At 37.6% G+C, this 22743-nt stretch overlaps 1 protein-coding gene across 1 annotated transcript; it reads right to left on the reverse strand.

Moving 5' to 3' along the window:
• Nucleotides 1-5682: 5682 nt before the first annotated feature.
• Nucleotides 5683-20911, reverse strand: EIF4E (eukaryotic translation initiation factor 4E). Its single transcript, XM_015817402.1, has 7 exons — nucleotides 20867-20911; nucleotides 17294-17400; nucleotides 16395-16490; nucleotides 15441-15504; nucleotides 14796-14909; nucleotides 9064-9203; nucleotides 5683-6735 (listed from the first exon to the last, which is right to left on the reverse strand). The coding sequence occupies exons 1-7, from the start codon at nucleotides 20882-20884 to the stop codon at nucleotides 6621-6623; spliced, it is 654 nt and encodes a 217-aa protein (XP_015672888.1). The 5' UTR covers nucleotides 20885-20911; the 3' UTR covers nucleotides 5683-6620.
• Between the last annotated feature and the right edge of the window lie 1832 nt (nucleotides 20912-22743).

Consider the following 22743-nt stretch of genomic DNA (forward strand, 5'->3'; position numbering starts at 1 on the left):
GCAAAAATCAAGCAAAACTCAGCATTTGATATCGTCAAAAGCTGTTTTTTAAACTATTTTTTTAAAAAATGACATTGATATCTTAAAAAGATTTGAGTTTGATCAAATAGTAGAGTGTGTATGTATATATATGTTTGTGTGTGTGTGTGTATATATATATATATATATATGTCTTTGGATATTCGGGTTTTTTCCCGCGTAAAATTGGAAGTGTCTTGGCGACGTTTCGACGAAGTCACATTCGTCATCTTCAGGCTGGTGTCTTCAGCTTGGTGCTTCTAGAAGCACCAAGCTGAAGACACCAGCCTGNGAAACAGCTGCGATCACACACACTACTCCCAGAAGCAGGAAAGTGAAGACACCAGCCTGAAGATGACGAATGTGACTTCGTCGAAACGTCACCAAGACACTGCCAATTTTACGCGGGAGAAAACCCGAATATCCAAAGACCTACATACATACATACATACATACATATATATATATATATATATATATATATATATATCTATATATCTGTGTGTGTGTGTGTGTGTATGTATATATATATACACTACACACACACACACAAACATATATATATATATTTACTCCTTCTGAAGGAAAAACTCTCGTTCAGAAGCTGTATTTCATTTGTAGAATGCCAAAACACAAATCTCCACATCAGTGTCAAGGTTGCAGCTTTATTGGCAATTCTGCCATGCTGATGCTGGGAAGGAGAAAGCAGCAGAGGTGCTTGCAAGCCTGCTCTTTTTATTTTTATAAAAAATAAAAAGAGCAGGCTTGCAAGCACCTCTGCTGCTTTGGCATTCTGCAAATGGAATACAGCTTCTGAATCAGAGTTTTTCCTTCAGAAGGAGTAAATAGTCCAAAGGAGAGGAAAAGAGGTATAGTAGCCCAGCAAGACAGCTAGCATAACATAAAAAAGGCTTAAGAGTTTTACATGCTGGATATTAACAGAAAAAGAAATCTCAGAGAGGGGACGTAAGGCAGAACAGGCTTAAGAAATAAAAAAAACACATTCTAATAAAAGTATAGAACATTCTATATAGATAACAGAGTAACGGGCAGTAATTGAATAGTAATAACAATAATTATCATAATAATGGCAAAGAGAAAGCAGTAGGACATTGGAAACACTCCCATATTTTATTTACAAATAAAACATCTTTCCAACCTTCAAGAGAAATATAAAGAAATCACCTGCCCAGTGTCAAGTGTTTTTGTGGCTTTCTTGAATATGGTTCAATCTAATTAGGTACAGTTTTTAAAAAACCCATCATAGTTGGCCAGTAAACAGCAAGGCATGGATTTTGAAAATAATTTGCAATAGAAAACTATCTGTAAAATCTAGTTCTACATTTTTATGCATGCATGAGAATATATAAACACTGTATATTCATCACAAGCACTTAAGGCTTGGCCAAATACCCATTTTTGGACCATTAGAAATATGCAATAAGATATACCTCCTGCTAAACCTCAATGAACCAATGTTTCCTGGATTCACATGTTACAAGGCCCCTACTTCTCTTGCAGAAGAAATACCGTATTTATCGGCGTATAACACGCACTTTCCCCCCCTGAAAATAGGGGGCAAATGATGTGTGCGTGTTATACGCCGATATAATGTTAAGAAGTGGTAATAATATTAATAAAAAAAAGTTCTGAGCTACCCTTATTTTGCTTCAAAGTTCTTTATTTGAAATTTAAGTTATATTCCTGAAATTTCCCTCTTAAAATGAAGGTGCGTGTTATACGCCTGTGCGTGTTATACGCCGATAAATACGGTAAATACTGGTAAAACCTAAGTTCCACAAGCACTGACAACATATCACTGCTGTTATCAAATAGTAATCACTTTGGCCAGAAAAGAGAGGGAAATAAAACCAAAAACAATATTCAAAGAAAGTTTTTAACCCTCCACCCAGAAAAAAACAAGTATTGCCAGTTTTTCAAACCAAGAGCTAAGGACATTACAGATTAGGAGCCAAAAGGGGCACATGCGTGATGCCTCCTGCTGAGATCATGTGATCCAATTTTAACAGGCAGCCATGCTGGTATAGGGAGGGGATCACTTCTCTCTGCCTCAATTGGCTTTTTAGTCTCAGAAGAAAGCTTTTTCTTTCTGTTGCAAGGTATTTAGAACTAGAAAATGGTGTAGCAATAAAGCTGACCACCATCTGCTCACCCCAGATGTTCCCTCCATTTGTGACCAAGTCACTTTTAATAGTAACAACTTTAAATGAAAAAGCAACCTACCATTTGTAAAAGTTGCCCATTTTGGTGCAACATCTGAAAGCAATCCCACATTTAGCAAAGCTTCCAGCAGTGAAAAGAAGTTTAAAGTGAACTCTCCCACTGTTATGTTTTTTTAAAAAACAATATCAAGTATCTCACGTTTTGAGTATCATTTCCAGTGTTGTAAGCAGTTATGGTTTCCTTTTTGGGAGCAGGTGAAAGCGAGGGGAGGGTTTTTTCACATAATCCTTGCATTGTTTTCCTTGTTGGGCTAATCTGACATCAGAATCTGCTCCCCCAACGTTAAGAAGTGCCAAATTCATCTGAGAACTCCCCTGGCAGTAGTTGGGACATGAAATGACACCCCTGGGGCAAAGTTATCCTTAATTATGTAATTAAGAATCCTGGGATTTATGTTTCCAAGGTCAATTTACAAGATCCCTTCTGTGATTTTTCCCCCCCTCTTGGATAAGTGTTGCACCATTTCAGAAAATATAAAGTTTAAACTTTTACATGTTTACAGTATTAAGAGTAGAGAATGTCTTATACATAACTATTGTAAAAAAACAATAGTACATTTTAGTAATTTCATATCCATTATCCATTTCAATTTAAATCCTATTACAGGCATGATTATGACAGCCAATATCACTTTAAGTACTGTAGCTATTTTTGGCAATAGACAAAACACTATTAGTAAATATAAATACATATAAACTTTTAGATATCCTTCACTGCCACGTATTCAAGTAGATTATGAAGGACAAACTGAGCGTAATTCCACTTGCTAAGCCAGAATTGGGGAAGACCTAACCCATAAGCCATGTTGCTATCCTGAGACTCAATTGGTGACTCAACAGTGTTTTTAAGACTGCACCTTGCATTGTGATTTTTTGCAGTACAATTTTTGAATTCTTTCACAGCAAAAAAAGATGAAAATCTGAGGAGGAAGATTTTGATAGCTAACCTGCTCCTATTTTCATCCTTAAAAAATTACTTAGACCTCTCAAAGTCACTGCATTGAAGTATGGACTCAAGTTGCTTGGAGAATTTTTAAATGTGAAAGTGACATTTTCTCCTAGGGGATTCAAGAAAATCAGGCTGAAAAATGTGGTTGCATCATTTGCACCCTCCAGTTGTTAAAAGGAAAACTGGCCATCCCCACCGTAGCAAAGGGTTAATTAGGATGTACATATCACACAGTACCCCTAATCACATCCATCCTATGTATCAGAAGTATACTTGTATGCAGTGCTTTTTTTCTATATAAAAAAAAAAGGTGCCAGAACTCACACACGTCATACAACCTGCCTTGCCTACTCTACAAGGTTCCATCCAAAAAAGGTGGTGGAACTCCGTTCTGGGCGTTCTATGAGGAAAAAAAGCCCTGCTTGTATGTTTGTCAAATCTGGGGAAAAATGAAATTTGAAACCAAAGATTCTAGCAATAAAAACCAGGCCCATAGTAACTTATTTTGAATCATCTGATAAAATTCACAAAGCTCTGCATTTCTGAATGACTCAAGTATAGCAATACCGTAAGCAAATGAAGAAACAGGCTGAATTAATAAAAGCAATATTACAAATGCCCTTATTCAAGCATATGCAGTATTTTATCCAACCATTAATTCTAAAAAAACAGTATAAGGCATGGATTTCTTTTTCTGTTCAATTTGGTCCGATTCCCAGGCTTTCATAAGTGTTTTGCTATTGCCTCCTTCTTCCTAGACTTGAGAGAAAGTGACTAGCCCAAGGCTTTGTGACTAAGGTGGAACTCAAGTCTGTTTCTAGCCTGATGCCTTAACCACTATACCAAACTGGCTTTTATACTATACAACAAATATTTTAATGACAGAAAATATTAAAATAGAGCATAACACTTTAGTAAAAAAAAGGTGGTAAACATAATTATTCAGAGTATTTGGAGACAAGGGGACCAATGACTAGACGTAATAAAATAGAAGACATTTGGGGGCAAATACAAGCATCATAAACCTTCAGCCACTCTGCAACTGATTCTGTAAGTTTTCCCTACCTGAAGATTTACTCAGCCATCTTTCATGGTGCATTGCAAGTAACTTGCTATAATGAATGGGAAATCCAGGTCAACTCCCAGCATCCCATCATTACAGCCACCAAAACCAACTCAGCAAACTATGTTAAGATCGAGCGATAGAAGATGTTAAAAGGATTGCTTTTAACTTAGCCCACATTTTCTGCCTCTTAAAACCCTCAGCTGCATTTGCTATTTTTACTGTTTTAGGCAAACATCCTCAAGTGAGCAATTCAAATCAGGAAAGGATTGTTGCAGGATAAGAGATGAGGGGAATATTCAGCCTTTTCCAGATCTCAATTCATCACCCTCTATTTAGGCTATATTTAATGCAAATATAATGCAGTTAGGCTATATTTAATGCAAATATTTAAACCATTTCTTCCAAAACTCATCTGATTATATTTTCAACAGGAGACTACAATATATAGCCATGATTTCTCTATTGGGCAATCAGAAAGTTGTTATATGCTGCCCTCAAATTACCACGAACCGTTGTTTTTCACACCATGAATACTGCCCTGGTAGATGTAACTGGCTTCTCACTGATCAATAATTTCTTTTTCTCAAATAGAATTAGACATTAGTACAAACCACATTTGCTTTAATACAAGAGCTGTTTTGTTTATTATAAGGGGAAGTATTAACTGCAAGGATACAGCATCAGTTTTTACACAAAATGCTATATGGGTTAGTGCTAGATAAACTGCAAGAACCAAAAGGCAAAAATCAGGATAACTAGGCAAAAATCTAAGACATTTATAGCAAAGGAGGCAAACATCCCAAGGTAAAATAGCTGAAGTCAGGGAGACAGCAAAACTGCCTTGATGGGTAATATTCAGGCCAAAACATTTAGCTATAATCCAGCTAAGAATCTTTGAGACTTCCTCTGATCTCCCTCTCAGTATAGGAAAAATGACATCATCCATTACACTTTACACTTAAATTGACAATTTTAGAATATCTCCCTTAAATACTTTTCAATCTGCCAGTCTCAACAACTGCATTAAGTGCCAGAATAACATTTTGCTATATTTCTCAAGATAAATGTGTAAATGACTATCCCCACCCCCCAATTTAGCAAGACCCAGAGGGTTTTGTTGCTGTTGTTCATTTGCTGCTCCAGACACACATTCAAATATCCATTTGGTTTCTAGAGATGTATTGGCAGCTAAACAATACATGGAGCATATTAATTCTAATTGTAATCATAGCAAAGAATATGCATATAATACTATCTAATTCAAATCCAGGATCTGAATTCACTGTAGTTTAAGACTTATCCTTTTCTAGAATATACACTACAACAGAGGCCACAACAGAGACTATCTTGTCAAAAGTAGTACAAAGCACTTCAGTATAATGAAATAAAAGGACAAATCTACTTGTCTAAAAGACAATTCACTGTACACATTTTATTTACAGTTTTGTACACTGTCTTAATATGAATGGGACTGCTTTTCTATTTGAGCTGTACTTAAACCAAAGCAAAATTTAACCTAAGGAATACAAAGTGTTAAAATACAGCATAAGATACAAAAAACAGGAATACTATTTCTAGTAAGGAATGTAATTCTGATGTTAACATTTTTTTAAAATCCACAATTATGTTCAGGAAATCACACAAACATATCACTGATTTGGCTTGAAATGCATGAAATTTGTAGCAAAGCTTTAATATTACAAAATAATTACCATAGAATGCACAAAATTATGTTTATTAAACCTTTTGTCATATTCCCAGATCCTTCACCAATGTTACATGAGCAAGAACCGAAATCAGAATATCACTAATGTTATCAGAAAAGGGAAACAAATAAATTAAATCTAGCAGCCATCAGCATCAATTACAGCAATGATCATGCTGTATAAAGAAAGATTTGCTAGAAAAATGTATGCATCATACTTTTCTTTCAAACCAGCAAAACATGTTATTGCATACAGTGAAAAGATGAAAAAGTAGTAGTTTATTCCCCTGTAGAAATGGCACTGTTTTCAGGACATTTTTAATATAATAGTTATTTTCTTAAGAAGCATCAGAGAATGGGTTAGGGAGACATGTATGGATTTGAGGGACAAAATGTTGCACTGAAATTCTTTGATTGGAAAAGGTTACCTTCAGCCAAAAAATGGGGTGAGGTGGGGTGGGGGTGAGGAAGAAAACAGAAGTACAAGACAAAGCAAATGAGAGTTTCACAAATTTAGCAACATTTAGATGGAAATCAGATTTAAATGCAGTCCACTCTGCTTTTATAGAGGCTTTGGTTCAGCTCCCAAATCTCGATTGCTTGACGCAGTCTCCTATGAAATACTCTGAAGGTGTCTTCTTAAACAACAAACCTATTTTTAGTGGTGGAACCACTTTTAGTAGCTGTGTCAGCATGGGACTGGTAACCAATCACTATCTTTTGAGGAAGTCCTAACCTTTCCTTGTATACTCTCCTGGGAAATTAAAAACACAAAACATAAATTTAAGTAGCATTGTTCATATGAAAACATGGCATTAATTTTCATTGTTTAAACTCCAAATGCAATATACCAGATATTGTTACATTTCTTTTAAACAAAAGTCATTCCACTATTCACTCAGTATCTGACCTTATCATTTATCACGAACAGGTAACAGTCATATTAGCATATAATGAATTTTATGTGGTAAACGTCCAGTACATATGCAGGTGATCCTGTGCTAACCATCCCTTAAACCATGTTTTTCTGAAAGATGGGTTTCATTTTCACATAAACAAGCATTAACACTATTTGGTTTAGCCTCTGTTTATTTGATTTGCAAAAGAAAGACAGAAGTCTTTAATATTTACAAGAATAATGGAACTAGATTGATAACCTTTCCTGTTTTGGAAATTAGTAAATCATATAGGAACCATCAGGGTTTTCTACATCTAAAGAACACTGCCTTCCTAACTTCCATCCTGATCTTACCACCACTTTCATTTTTAGGTCTGTCAGCTGAGCCTCAGTAGAAGAGCTCAAACTGATGAGAGAATTTCGTTAAAAACCCAAGTGACTAAACTATCTAAACTTGTAACTTTAATTTAATGTTTATGATTAACGTAAATGTAAACAATTTAATTAAAATCGTTTACTGACCAAATTACCTTATAGCTCTTTCTGTCCCCTTGATTTGTATTCCTAACTGCAGTGTTCTGGACATCTGATTTACTTCTACATTTCCCATTTTGGCTATTTGCAAAAAATGTCATTAGAAGCTGCTGATATTATCTTACTGAGTTATGCATACGAATATTTTCTTATTTGGAAAATCGGCTTAAATTTTATATTCCTGTGCTCAATTCAATTGTTCAGGCAGGGCCAGCTGGCACCTCCTTATGATAAAATAGCCATGCCATGAATGAAAGGTGTTTGTTTTTTTTAAGTCAGTGCCATTTGGAATCAACTCATTTTAAAAAGTGCTAAAAATGGTTATTTTTAATGGGCCTTTGTGAAACTATGGTAAACATTTTTAATGCAGAATTCTATTTGATATGTGTTAACAATTGATAAAGGCAACTCAGAACACTGAGGCTTGCTTATCTTAACTGTGATCTTATATTAGGATGAAATAAGTAAATGCATTAATTTTTGATATTGCATTTAATTATTTTATACTGCACTTATATTGGCACATGAAAGATAAAGCTACTATCATTGCAACCAAGCTTGTTCATTATGATTGTGACTTAATTCTCTTATGTAGATGGACCTTACAGAATATCAATATGTAAAAAATATTTGGAAAAACTTTTGCCATAAAATATAATACAGGCAATCCTCGACTTACGGCCACAATTGAGCCCAAAATTTATGTTGCTAAGGAAGACAGTTTAGTGAGCTTTGCCCCATTTTATGACTTTTCTTGCCACAGTTGTTAAGTAAGTCACTGCAGTTGTTAAGTAAGTAACACAGTGGTTAAGTGAATCTGGCTTTCCCATTGATTTTGATAGTCAGAAGATCACAAAAGGTGATCACATAACCCCAGGACACTCCAACTGTCATAAATATGAATCCGCTGCTAAGTGGCTGAATTTTGATCATGTGACCCTGGGGATGCTACAAGTCGTAAATGTGAAAAACAGTCATTTTTTTCAGCGCTGTTGTAATTTTGAACAGTCTCTAAATGAACTGTTGTAAGTTAAGGACAATCTGTACCATTATTTGATTTGATTTTTATGCTGTCTTTATTTTTTTATCAATTCAAAGCAATGTATATATTTAATACCCCCACCTCTTTTTCTCACAACTCTATGAGGCAGGTTGGGCTAAGAGTATGACTAGTCCAAAGTAATTCAGCCGGCTTTCATGCCCAAAAGAAGACCAGAATTCATAAGTCTCCTGATTTCTAGCACAGCATGTTAACTGCTATACCAAACTGGCTTTATTTGCCATGTAACATTATTAGACACATTTGCTACTTCATGTTTCACCTTGAGAGTCCCGCAAAAAGGTATGTATAATTTTCTGCTGCAAATTGGGTCAAATATAAACATATAATTATAAAACATATAATTTTGATAGCAACCCTCCCAAAATGATTATTACACTTCCAGGATACTGGAAGTCTTTTTTATTAGGATTATACCCGAAATCCTGATGTATTGAAATAAATGAGCTTCCTAAATTATACAGTTGATGTTTCCTTTGAACACAACTTTATATCTGAATAAAAACAATAACTAACAAAAAATAAAAGCAAAACTTCTGAAACATCAGTATTTTCTAAAGTAGCAATTCTGGAATTTCACATCAACTTACCCTATATGTGTAACAGCATCTCTGTTTTCACATTCAGTAGTCCATATTGCTATTTTATCCCCCTTGGTTCTAACATTAACAACAGCTCCACATACATCATCACTGTAGTCATCAAAGGATTCTCCAATAAGGCACAGCAGCTACAAAATTGAAGATAACAACAAATTAAATAAGAAAATACAACTGAATACTTACACAAAAATAATGTAAATTTCTACTGATTTCAGTGTACCACCAAGACAAGATTACTGAGAAAAAAATTCAAAGTTGAAAGGTGCTACACAAAAAATCCTATTATAGTAGAAGATAATTCTAACTCCCTAGAGATGGTTTCAGGACTATTTCAACAACAGTACAAGAGGCATAGCCATCAAAATCCCCTTTCTTCCATCAAGAAAGATAACTCTTATAAAAAATAATAATAAGTAAACTGGATTATTGATAAACACTAAAATCCATGGTAGAGCAAAGAATAATTCACAACTAGCCCCTGGATGTTAATCTAACACCAAGAGATTACCACTATCACTGACATAAAGACTTAAACCAGAGGGCCAAGACTATTACTTTTTGCTTTGAATTTTACCCTAAACTTACTGATCCACAATTGGGACCAGAACTTCCATTGCTAAGTAATGTGATTTGTAAAAGAAACATTGTGAGTGTACTGTTTAGCAACAGCAGTTTCAGTAGTCATAGTTGCAGTAGTTAGATGAGGACCTCATGCTTCTCTTACCCTGCCACACTAAGCTTTGCTTAATTCCCCCATCTTGCCTATCTCCCCCCCCCCCGTCCCTTTTGGCACCTACACTCTGCCACCTATCCCTCCACCACTGCTCCCTTCTTCCTCCTACTGGTGTTCTGGGATACAGATGCTGGGTGAAGGTGCTGCCCTAGGATGTGTGCAGTACCTCCCTTCTCATCTGCTGAAGGAAGCTTGCCAGGCCCATTCAGAGAGGAGACAGCGTAGTGAACTGCAGCACTGCAGCATTCTCTACTGCCAGGCAAGGAAGGAGAATTGGCAATGTTCTGCAGGGCGAGGTGCATGCTGTGTGAAGGTGCTACTTGGGGTGGCAGTAGAACTGGAGGAAGGGGAGGAAAGTAGGCTTTCAGGAGGCACAGTGCACTTTGCAGCTTGTGTTGCAAGTGAAAAATCAGCCAGTGGCCTTCAGTGAGGGGTGGGGGAAAGCTCAGCATTGACAGACCCTACCCACAGGCTCTGCTCATTCTTGGCCCAGCAGTCCTCCTGCAAAGCTGGTGAAATTCATTGGGCGGGGGAAAATGCCCTACCTTGGGATAGACATGTAGAATACTCAAGTCAATCAGGAGAGTGGCACGCAACGGCAGTTAATCAATCAAGCAGAGGTACACAAAACTCTTCCCCATCCCACTGCTTGTTTATCCACGTGGGAGCAACTAGTGGATAAATGCTTGAGTTAGGCATTGCAGAGAACAAGGCAGTTTATTCATCAAATACAAAATCTCTGCACCAGTCCTGCACCCTCTTTTGTGTTTTGTGTCTTTTCTTGTTTCTTCTAATAAAAGCTCGGTCTTGTCTCCAAAAATACTGACTAGGAAAAGCAAATGAGGGTTGAGCAATGAAATCTTGGAAAGGGCAAGCCCCATGATGGAGGGGAGGGTTGTCAATTAGAAAACAACTGTAAGACACTTAAGATATTCAAGATATCAAAAATGTAACAACCAATTTCTCCGCTCCATCATGCAGCTCACTTCTCCATTGGCAAGGACGGTCAAGGTGTAGGTAGGCTTGTAAAAACAAAGGAATCCCCCCAGTACACACAGCAGAGGCTGCAGAGGAGGGCAGGGTGTGGATGTGTGCTTTTAAGCCTTTCTTGAGGCAAGGGGCCATCTGCTGCCTTGGCTGCTCATGCTTGAGCTCAGGGGCCCAGCTGCCACTGCCAGGGTTCTGAAGGGCTACTGACCCCAGATGTCACGCAAGAGGAGCCTTACTTAGGTATTCCAGTGCAGGCGGCATGTGTAGCAGTGCCTGGTCCCAGCATACCAGTTTTCCAAGAGCGCTTGCAACATGAGTTGCAGATTATGTGTTATACCTCTGGGAAGCCCATATCGCTCCCCTTCTTCCAGTTCTTCTCCCATCCAGAACACCCCCTTCCATACTGCCTCGACCTTTTCCCAGCGAACTGCCACTGGTTCTCTTGCCTCACCTACAGTCTCACTGCTTTCTCCCCAGCTAGGCCCAGAAGATTCCTTTAGGCAGATGAGGCTCTGCCATACACACTGTACTCATCTTAGAGCTGCATGAATGGGACAGAATTTTGTCTGCAATAGCCATAACTTTGAGGACTGGTCATAAGTCCACTTTTTCAGCAGTCGTAACTTTGAAATGTTGCTGAATGAATAGTCATAAATGGAGGAACTATCTGTAATTTACTTACTCCATCACAGCTTCTAGATACCTATTTGGAAAACAAACAGCTTTGGAAGTTACTGATACGGAAAGCTGGGTAATATAAGTATGCTAATGAAACCTAATGTCATAATTCCAAATCTGCACGCTTGTTATATGAAAAGCATTATATCATCTTCGTTAAAGAACATTCTCAGGCAAAAAAAATGAATCACTAAAAAGTCTAGTACTTAACGTATTAAAGGCAACCAATCAAAATGGTGCAATCCTGTTCCATATCTAAAGAGTTGAAAACTGCATAAAATCTTGTTTATTTCCAATCATCAAAGCTACAAATGCCAACTCAATCTCAAAGGAAGATGGGAAGTAAAGCTCAAATGCATTGAAAATTGTAATCTGGAAACCTTTATATCAACAGTATTTATTTGGGGGTGCATAGGCAGCCATGCTTGCTATGCCAGTGTACTATAAAAACTATTCATAGATGACCTAACATTGACTAATTTACTTGAAGATAATTTTACCCAAAGTGAATGAATAATTGCCTCCTTTAAAAAAGGAGAAACATTTCCTTTTTGAATGATGCATTTATTTTCCAAAGTTCTATTCACTTGCCAGAACTTCCTTGAACTTAAATATACAATGGCCTTCATAAATCTAAGAATAGTGTCAATATATTCAAGAAAAGCTATGTTAAAATAATTTGACTAATTGCAAGAAACAGGTGATTGACATCTATGGTCCTAACCGTAACAAACATGTCAGACTGATTTGAATGATTGTACCAATGGGCTGCACATCATCCACTGTAGAATTTATCTCAGATGACACTCCAATGCCAACCAGGCAAAGCTGTCACCAATTTGATATGATGGTAACAAATATTTGTTACTTTTCCAAAATAAAGCAATTTTTGAAAAGAAATAGGAGTTGGGACTCTCTCTGTCTAGATAATAGAATATCTCCCCGAAAACTGAACAAAATGGGACCAAATTTGTTGGGGAAAGACAGAAAAAGCGAGGTTAGAAAATGGGCTGGATCTGGCTGAGGCAGTAGCACTTCCGTCATCCCTAAAACATTCAATGTTTTCTTAAAAAAGAGGTAAGTAGGCAACAATTCAGAAACAGTGGTCTTATGTTTCCCAGCACGTAAATGCAGATAAAAAAACAGAATGTCTAGTTCTCTAACACTGAATAAAATACTTTCAATGGTTGCTATTGATAAAAGGATTAGAAATAATTGTAGATGTCCTGCTTGCTTCAGGATCACTCTCTGAAAACATATTAGAACAGGACTAAATTTGGCACTTGGGGTAAAGTGGGAAAGAAGCCAGCAAAACAAAGATTAAATTCAAAAACTGGTAGATCAGTCTGAGAGCTGTGCAGAAAAAAATGAGTCAAGAAAAGTGCATCCTATAGCAAAGGTCCTCAACCCACGGACCGCTACAAGTCTGCAGCTCATTCGGAAATTGGCTGTTCAAGTGGCAGGGGAGTATGCGCATGCACAGGTCCATTTGTGCAAGCGGCAGGTGCTTGAACTGGCAGTTCCATTTGCGTGAGCGGACTGCATGCCCATCACTTGCACAAATGGAGTTTTGCACACTCACGGGCATGCCTACCACTCACAAAGAACCATCCCCTTTCCTCCCTTCCTGCCCGCCAAGCCGGAAAGGTTGGGGACCACTGTCCTACGGGACTGGCAGCTGCTTAGAATGTTGTTTGTTGATTCATACTCAAGTCTCCACCTTCCTCATCACATGATGCAGAGCAGAGTTACTTTATTGGGTTTCCCAGAACACACAAAGAGAAGAGTAAAGACAAGACTATTCATATTAGTATATATAAGGCAGATACCTCGTATGGCTATTACTAGCGAAGATATTGAAAAGAATTTCAACACTATGCTCTGCATACTTGCCCTACCTTATTTTTTCCAACTCAACAGAATATTTGAAAGAAAACATGTAAAAGGAGTCTTCTAGTCTGATCATCAGAAAAATAACTGTGAGAACTGAAGAGAATGGCACTAAGTTTGATACAGAAGAAAAGCAAACACAAGAAAAATGAGTTTAAAAAAGAATCAATCAAATCAAAGTATTGAGAAAAGTTTCTCCAATGCATCCCAATGAGAGAGGTAGCTGAACCAGTGGCTCAGGATGTTGCCAATTCCTCCACTCTAAATTTTATTTCTTGACAAATGATCCAAACAGCACTATTATTAAGCAATAAGAAAGGATTCCAGAACTCATGCTCTCCACACTGATAGGCCTGTAATACATTTTATAAGCTTACAAATGCATTGCATATCAAGGATATGAAACTTTCAACTACTGAGTCTCTAAAATTGATTCCAGCATTCTCTTAGAATCAATATAACTGCAATGCCATTAGTATGGTGATTGCAGACAGCATGAAAATTATTTGTAACACATCTCCTGAATCAAATTTCAGAATCTAGAAGGATTCACAAATCTCCAAGACAAATGGTTTTCATAGGCCTCCACCCAAGAACATGCAATGCCAAGAAGAAATGGTATAGGATTTCCTACCTGAGCAGGGGATTGGACTAGAAGACCTCCAAGGTCCCTTCCAACTCTGTATTCTGTATTCTAAGACTCTGATGTAGCAATGGTCTAACTATGGTCAAATAATTATCTATATGCATTTTGTACACTCTGACTTTTCCTTTAACAATTGGGAAAAGTATTCTTCTCTTAAATATGAGCCAGCAGTGTGCTGCAGCTGCCAAAAAAGCCAACATAGTGCTAGGCTACATTAACAGAGGGATAGAATCAAGATCACGTGAAGTGTTAATACCACTTTATAACGCCTTGGTAAGGCCACACTTGGAATACTGCATCCAAGTTTGTAAAAAAGATGTTGAGACTCTAGAAAGAGTACAGGGAAGAACAATAAAGAACAACTGGAGGCTAAAACATATAAAGAACAGCTGCTGGAATTGGGTATGTCTACTTTAATGAAGAGAAGGACGAGGGGTGACATGATAGCAGTGTTCCAATATCTCAGAAGAAGGAGTCAAGCTATTCTCCAAAGCACCTGAAGGCAGGACAAGAAGCAACAGATGGAAACTAATCAAAGAGAGAAGCAACCTAGAACTAAGGAGAAATTTCCTGACAGTTAGAACAATTTATTAACCCCCTATAAGTTGTGAATGCTCCAACACTGGAGGTTTTTAAGAAGAGACTGGACAGCCATTTGTCTGAAATGGTATAGGGTTTCCTACCTGAGCAAGGGGTTGGACTAGAAGACCTCCAAGGTCCCTTCCAATTATTATTATTAAATATGACCAAAATGAGCATCAAACACATATAAAAATCACTTACTGTCTCTAGCCAGAAGCGATCAAGATCACTTCGTCTCTGCTGCTTATTTAGTGTAATTAGCCATCTCCCTCCCCGTTTATTCTTCTCATCTTCCCACATGGGTTCAATACCATCCTAAAAAGTGCAGTTTAATATAAAACACAATGTCCACATGTGTAATTCACACAATTTATTTTTAAATATTTGAAATTTATTTACATTTATATTAAGATTTTAAGTCATGCATGAAAAAATATCAGTGTTTTTTAAAAATTAATATAAATACAAAAAAAATTCTTTTGACAGAGAAATGGGAATCAAGGACTAACTACATTAAGCATTTTATTTACAACATTATGAAAATAGTAAGTAGTAAAATAGGAAAGATATAATTATCAACATTTAAATAAATGTTGCTTATCTATTTTATCTTCAGCTCTTGAAAATATCAAAATATTAAGATGTACCCTAATACAGAAATCACATATTGTAAATATAGAAACTAAAGTTAATAATTAACTCTGCATAAAGTTTTATTAATACATTTTTTTACGATGCAATACAATATTTTATTAAATTGTATATTTTTTAAAGTCTTTTACTTAGCAGGTTACACCCAAAATAGCCTAGCAAAATGAAATAGACTCAAAAGTTTATTCCACATACCTTAAAAAGTGAATAATCACAACCAGGCATTAAATTACTAGAGAGCTGAATATGGTTATATAACCTATTTGGAAAAAAACATAAATACAAACAATGAAGTGAACTACCACAAATATTAAAGATTACAGATGTGCAAATGTCAAAAAAACCCCACATATATTATCTTAAATTTTGGGGTTAAATTTTTAATAATTCTTAACAGCAAATGTTATTAAAAGAAAAAACAATAATTAAAGTCATATAATCATTACTTTAAAAACTAATTTGTCATCATCACAATGCTTGAGAATATAGTTCCAATACTAGATTTTCAATACTTCACAGAGCCAATTGCTTGTAGTTTAATGCTTTCAACTTTCCCAAACTTAAGTGTAAATTAGATAACCCATGATCCATTGAGTCATCATTTTAGAGATGTTTCCTTATCTAAATAGAGAAACAGAATGGACAAAAAAGCAGTGGAAGAAGTAACTTCTGACTTTTTGCCAGTATGACCAGAGCTGATGGCCCTCTGAAAGCCAATGGTGGGATCAGTCTAGCCAGCCTTTGGAGGGCTATGGCAGGACCAGTCTACCTGATCTCCAGCAGCCAAAGGAGAGGCTGGTCTATTTAGCTTCCAGAGGGCTAAGGCAGAAGCATTGAAGCAATCATAAATTTGACAATTTCAATTCCACAGGAGTCATGTGTCTGGGTTTTTGGAAGAATTCTGTTAAGTTGGCCCATTTGGGCTATCTTAGTTCAAAAATTATTGTCCTATAATGCACTGTTTCATTCAGTTAAAGGTTACAGACACAAGAGTTTTAATAGTATATAAGTGTTCTTTACAAATTCACTTCACTTTTGTCTTTGAATATTCCCTCTCATTCAACTTATCCCCCTATAGTTTCTCATATATAATCCTCAATCTGGTGGAAAAACACTCAAGTTTCAAGTCTGATTTATAATTTTACTTACGCCCAAAAATCTTCAACAGTATCAAACTTTGAGATCAGACGAAGATTTGCTTGCCAAGTTTTACTTTTATCATTTTTAAAGAACCAAAGTGCCCACCTAAAAAAAATAATGACTTCATATTGGCATACAATATATAATTATTATTTTTAAAGGCAGGGATTAAAATCATAGCACACTAAGAAATTTGGGAAGGAAAATACAAAACAAGAATACACAAAAATACATAGGTTTAATGTTCAATTTTACTTAACACCTGAGCATACAATGAAGAATTCTGAGGCTAGCAGGCTTTGTTCTGTAAACTAAAATCTAATGACCTAGTCATCAACCACATTCTACCTTTATTAAGATGACAAAGAAAAGTTGGGGCAAAGATTTAAATTGCATTCAGAAGTAGTATCCTGGGAAGAAACCCAAATGTTTAAAGATTCTGAATAGGGAGATTATGTCAAATAGTATTTATAGTCCAAAGTACAATTTGGCTCAAACTAGATAAGACAATTAACTGATTTTTAAACCAAAAACTTATTTACCTGTCAACACTGCACTTCAAATTGTTACTATAAGGTATACAAATCATAGTATGAAACATATGGCAAGTTAGTATGTTATACTTTCCAGTTTAAAATTGCAACAGAGATAGTGATCTGTAACCTTGTTATGTAGTTTTTTTCAACTGAAATCTCTTGAAACATAAAGAGAATATACAACATTTCATAGGTTGTCATAAAGGACCTGTAATTTAATATAAAAGACGAATGTTCCCCAACTTTTAATTTCAAAAGGAGGATATTTGTGGATCTGTACTTTGCATTTTAAAAAATAATTTCATTCCAAAATATCTAGTTAATTCTGTTTTGGAACATGCTATTACACAATTTAAAGGAAACATGCCCCACCTGTTTTGTAATGGATGCTTAACGTATGTTTCAGGATTCACAATCTCCTGACTTGCTGATGTCTCAGTTTTCTCTTCTTCTGAAGTCTGAGGGTTAGAAATGGTTTCCTAGACAAACAAAATAAACAATTAACTTGTTTCTTTATAAAAGATAAAATAGTATGCATAAAGGTTTATTTGAAAGATAACCACCATGTTCAAATATTCTGCCATTAACATTTGTAAATCTTTTTAATATGGCTATTGTCTATATTTTCCAAATATAGGTATTTTAGAGCAATTAGTATGAATGTAAAGTTCTCACACCATCTTAGACAATTGCAACTGAAATAATAAGATGGAATCTTATTTTCTCCACCGAGGATTACATTATCAAATATGTACAAATTTAGCAAACTTTTACTTTTCTTAATGCAGTAATTCTCAATGCACATACTATTAAAAGTGATTCTCCATGCATATTCCAAATATATGTTAATTTAGGTAAAATAGGGTAGACAATGGTACCAATCAACATATGTTTTGAATTACTGCTAATTTTACTGCATTGTAAAATGCTAGATTTTCATAGGGATTTCTTGTATATGTCTCCCTTTCTACATATTTCACTAAGATCTGGAATATTAAAACACGATAGAATTTAAGGTATGCACAAATCGGTGTCAATTGTAAGACTATAATACATTTGATTAGGAAACATGTACAGATGTTATTGCAAACTTCATTTATGGACACCCAATGTATAAAAAATACCAAAGAATAATAGGCCAGTTGCAGATAAAACTAATTACATTAAGGTCTCAAAAATCAGTGTGAAACATTTGTTATGACTAACCAATTTCAGTGGGGTTAGATACATAGTACTTTTTCTGGATTCTAACTATAGGGAGTTCTTGCTTAACAATGGTAATAGGGATGGAATTTCCTAATTCCAGCCCATCATTTAGTGACAGTATCCCATTACTTAATGACCACATCATTACATTTTAGGGTTAGGATTAGACACTTAGTGACATAGCAATCCTAGCAGTCCCCATTAAGCCAGATTTGTGATTGGTAAGTGAGGATTCTTCTCACAACTTCCTGCTGGCTTCCAACAACCAAAGACAGTGGGGAAAGTAGCAGGAATAATACAAAAGCATTATTTCTAAATGAAAAGTACTATGAGAAATGAAGATAACTATGAGGATTCATTTTGTACATTCTATATGCTAGAATATCTGGAGATATAATAGTATCACCATCTAATAGATGTTGCACAAAAATTATATTAGCTAAAACTAGCATATAAAAAGAGGCATTTGATATTAGCAGTCTACAGACTGATTAAATATGTAAGTTTCAATTTTATTACCTGTTCTCTTACCTGCACTTATAAGATATAATATTATACCCTAGGTGAAGAAAATCTTCCAATAACCAACACAGATTTCTCGTCGCTTTAACTTCCAATTTAAACAGGAATGAAATTAATGCTTATGCATACTTGTGGATCATCTGAAAACTGAACCCATCATTTTATACTTAATCCTGTTAAACTATAAAAACTACTTTTTTTTTAATAAACACTTTTTTAAAAAAGAGAAGTCATGGCATCAACTAAAATGTTTACACACAATAAAACTTCTGAACTGAATGTATCTGCTTTGGCCTCATTGATTTTGCTGGTGGTTGAACGTTTTGAAGTTCATTCCTATAATATAACAAAACTATATGAATGTTTAATGTTTTTCCTTCACATTATATATTTAATAAGCCTGTCTTTCAAGTAAGTAAAATTAAAGTAACACAGATGCACATATTCAAAATTTCAGCTTACCTTTACTGAACTACATAACCTAGAATGGCTTTCATTCATGATGATTCAAAGCTTTTAAAAATGTCATTCACGTAAGTCTGTACATGTACTTTTTTCTCTATTTGCATTGGAAACTAATAATGCTCACAGTATAAAAATTAGGAATGTGCAAAGTTTATCAGAAAAGAAGTTTCCAAAAAGGCAAACACGCTTAAGGCTGTAATCTAGTAGTAATTATGGATCATTCCGTAGTTTATTTTTTCTTCTGAGCTTAAAAACCTTGCATCATCCTGGCAACATTTATGGACTAGAAAAATAATACACTTGTAAATTATGCCAACTCTGGAACATGAAAGATGACATTTTTTATAATTAGATAAAGAGGGACATACTACATGCATGCTATGCCCTGTCAAATTTCATTCCTTTTGTATGTAAAGACTGCTAAGCCTACCTGAGTGTTTAACTTGCCACTACCTACAGTGTCAGTGCCAACTGCAGATCTCTTGGTTCAATGCCAGTATTTCCCCTCGCTTAGTATTACTACTGTCACCTTCCATTGCATTGTCAACTCCTACTTTTGTGGTTCAGCTCTCTACTCACAATACAGCATGTTGCAATGGGAAAGGGAGTCTGATGGGCAACTTTTCGTTTAACAAATTAGGATTTGAAAATGATGTCTGGCCTTAAAAATTCTGCACAGCTAGGGGAGAAAGAAGAACAAACTTCTATTTATATATAGGACAAGTGCACGAAGAAGGCCTAAATCACAGACAACCTTCTTTATGGAAAAGTTGAAAACTGAAGTACAACGAAATGATCAGGACTCCAGAGGTACAGATCCGGCCCAAATTATGCTACTGTGAAAGAATTTTTTTTTTTCCTAGCCAGTTCTGTGGGGTTCAATGCTAACTATACTTTTCTTGGGAAATGCCGAGGAACAAGTTAAAGCCAGGAATCGGGGAAAAAAAAAAGTAATGTCTGTCGCCTGGTTCGGAGCCCACAGGACGGTGCCGCCCGAGAGGAAACAAACGGGCGTTGAGACAGCATTGAGAGCAGCCACGAAGATCAGGGATGGGAGCGGTGGAGGAAGGTATTCTCGCCGGTGTTTGGGCACTCTCGTATCTGGCAGGCGCGGGGAGACAAGGAGAAACAGGCCGGCATAAGCGGCACTATCCGCTAGCTGGCACCACGACGAATTATAGAGAAGTTCTGTCCAGGATGGGGGGGGCCCAGCGTCCGATCGAGCTCCGCCCTCCTCTCTCGTGGTGAATTCTCCTCTCCCTGCACACACGCCGGCCGTCTTCGGCCTTCCTCTCTCCACCTCAGCCGTCACACGACCCCTCCCCGTCGCCCCTCAGCGCCCCCGCCCAAACGGTGACGGCACAATCCTGGCCGCTCGCCTCACGCGCTCGGAGCCCCCCTTTCCCTGGCCTCCCAGGTTTTCCCATCCTCCTCCTCCTCCTCCTCCCGCAAGGCAAGTCCATCGCACACGCCGGCGCCTTTCGCTCGCCGTACGCGCGCGCGCGCCACACACAACTTCCCAGGCCGCTGTCTGCCGCTCTCTCTCTCTCTCCGCCAACCATCTCTCTTCCCCCTCCCCACCCCCACCCTTTCGGCTTTCGGGCTGAGATTTTCTGTCCCCTTCAGGGGCCGAGCGGCTTTTCCACAATCTTCTCGGAAGCCTAAGTGACAGACCGAGAGCGGGGGGAAAGAGGAAGGCGGGGGGGAAGGAGGGGTAAAACGAAGGGAGGAAACGGGAATAAGGACACTCACCGGTTCCACCGTCGCCATCTTAGATCGCTCTGATCGCACAAGCGCTGAGGGGAGGAGAGAGGTAAAAGGGGAAGGCGGATAACAAATCAGGTTCGAAAACGATTGGCCGGTGGGGAGTCACGTGGAGGCGGCGGCCGTTTTGGCGGCTCGGCGCGTGCGCAAGCCCGGTGCGGGAGGGGTTGGGGCCCGCTGCCAGAGGGAGCAGTGGCAGCAGCAGTGTCTTCTGGGAATTGTAGTCTCGAATTATTTTTTTTTCCCTCTCCCCACCTTCCTTTTCCAGGAGAGAAATCACGTGGGAAAGGCAGACGGGAGCATGTCAGGCTGAGGCGAGGTTCCTCAGAGTGGGGAAAAGTGACTCCTCGAGTCCGAAATTGGCAATTGCAGGAGCAGCCTGCGGGTGTGACCTCTGCATCCCCCCGCCGATGCCCGGCCTGACGGCGCAGCTGGTCCTTTTCTGTCACAGGGTGTCAGCATGTGTGATGCAAGCCGACCCTCGTCTCTCCGGTCGTCACCATTCAGCTCCCTATCCAAAATCTGAAAGCGAGCCGGGAAGGCGAAGGAGCGATCAGTTGCTTCTTCGCCTGTGTGTTTTAATCGTACAGAATAACAGCAAAGGACTTGTTATTCTACCAGGCATCCCGTGATTCTTAATAAGCTTGCCTGAAACAGACGATATATCCTGAAATCCTAGGGATAATTTGACGAGGGATCTACATTAGCTCTCCGGTCTATATAGTATTTTTCTTGAAATTCCCACTCTCAGAATAGGAACATGGATTCCAGTGCAGCTGCCCAATTTTTGGCTTACTCTCTATTTTCACTAACAATGTTGCCTTTGTGGTCTTGAAATGTGATGGATCTCCATCCCTCTGAAAGCCTGTGAGCAACTGCCACATTTTTGGAGGGCAGCCATATTATTCTTTGGGAGGGGTCACAACATCTGGAGGACAGCAGCCCCTTTTCCAACTAATACACTTTATTATATGTTCTTAGTCAAAAAATTGCTAGTAAACCGAGGCTTAAGATACAGAAGGATCTTGACAGACTTGAACATTGGGCGCTATCTAACAAAATGAAATTCAATGGTGAAAAAGGTACATTTAGGCAAGAAAAAAACAAATGAACAGGTATAGTATAGGTGGTACCTTGCTCAATAGTAGTAACTGTGAGAAGGATCTCGAAGTCCTAGTGGACAATTACTTAAATATGAGCCAGCAGTGTGCGGTAGCTGCCAAAAAAGCCAACACAGTGCTAGGCTGCATTAACAGAAGGTTAGAATCAAGATCATGTGAAGTGTTAATACCACTTTATAATGCCTTGGTAAGGCTACACATGGAATACTGCATCCAGTTTTGGTCACCACAATGTAAAAAAGATGTTGAGACTCTAGAAAAAGTGCAGAGAAGAGCAACAAAGATAATTAGGGACTGGAACGGTGGCCAGAATTGGGTATGTCTAGTTTAATGAAGAGAAGGAGGGGTGACATGATAGCAGTATTCCAATATCTCAGGGGTTGCCACAAAGAAGAGGGAGTCAAGCTATTCTCCAAAGCACCTGAAGGCAGGACAAAAAGCAATGGATGGAAACCAACCAAAGACAGAAGGAACCTAGAACTAAGGAGAAATTTCCTGACAGTTAGAAGAATTAATCAGTGGAACAACCTGCTTCCATAAGCCGTGAATGCTCCAACACTGGAAGTTTTTAAGAGGCTGGACAGCCATTTGTCAGAAATGGTTAAGGGTTTCCTGCCTGAGCAGGGGGTTGGACTAGATGACCTCCAAGGTTCCTTCCAACAACAACATCATCATTATTATTATTAACTCCTGTTTTTTGCCATGCTGGTTGGGGGATGATGGAAGCTGAAACTGAATACATTC

This window comes from Protobothrops mucrosquamatus, unplaced genomic scaffold (assembly GCF_001527695.2).
Source record: "Protobothrops mucrosquamatus isolate PMUCROS unplaced genomic scaffold, P.Mucros_1.0 scaffold585, whole genome shotgun sequence".
Lineage (NCBI taxonomy): Eukaryota > Metazoa > Chordata > Lepidosauria > Squamata > Viperidae > Protobothrops > Protobothrops mucrosquamatus.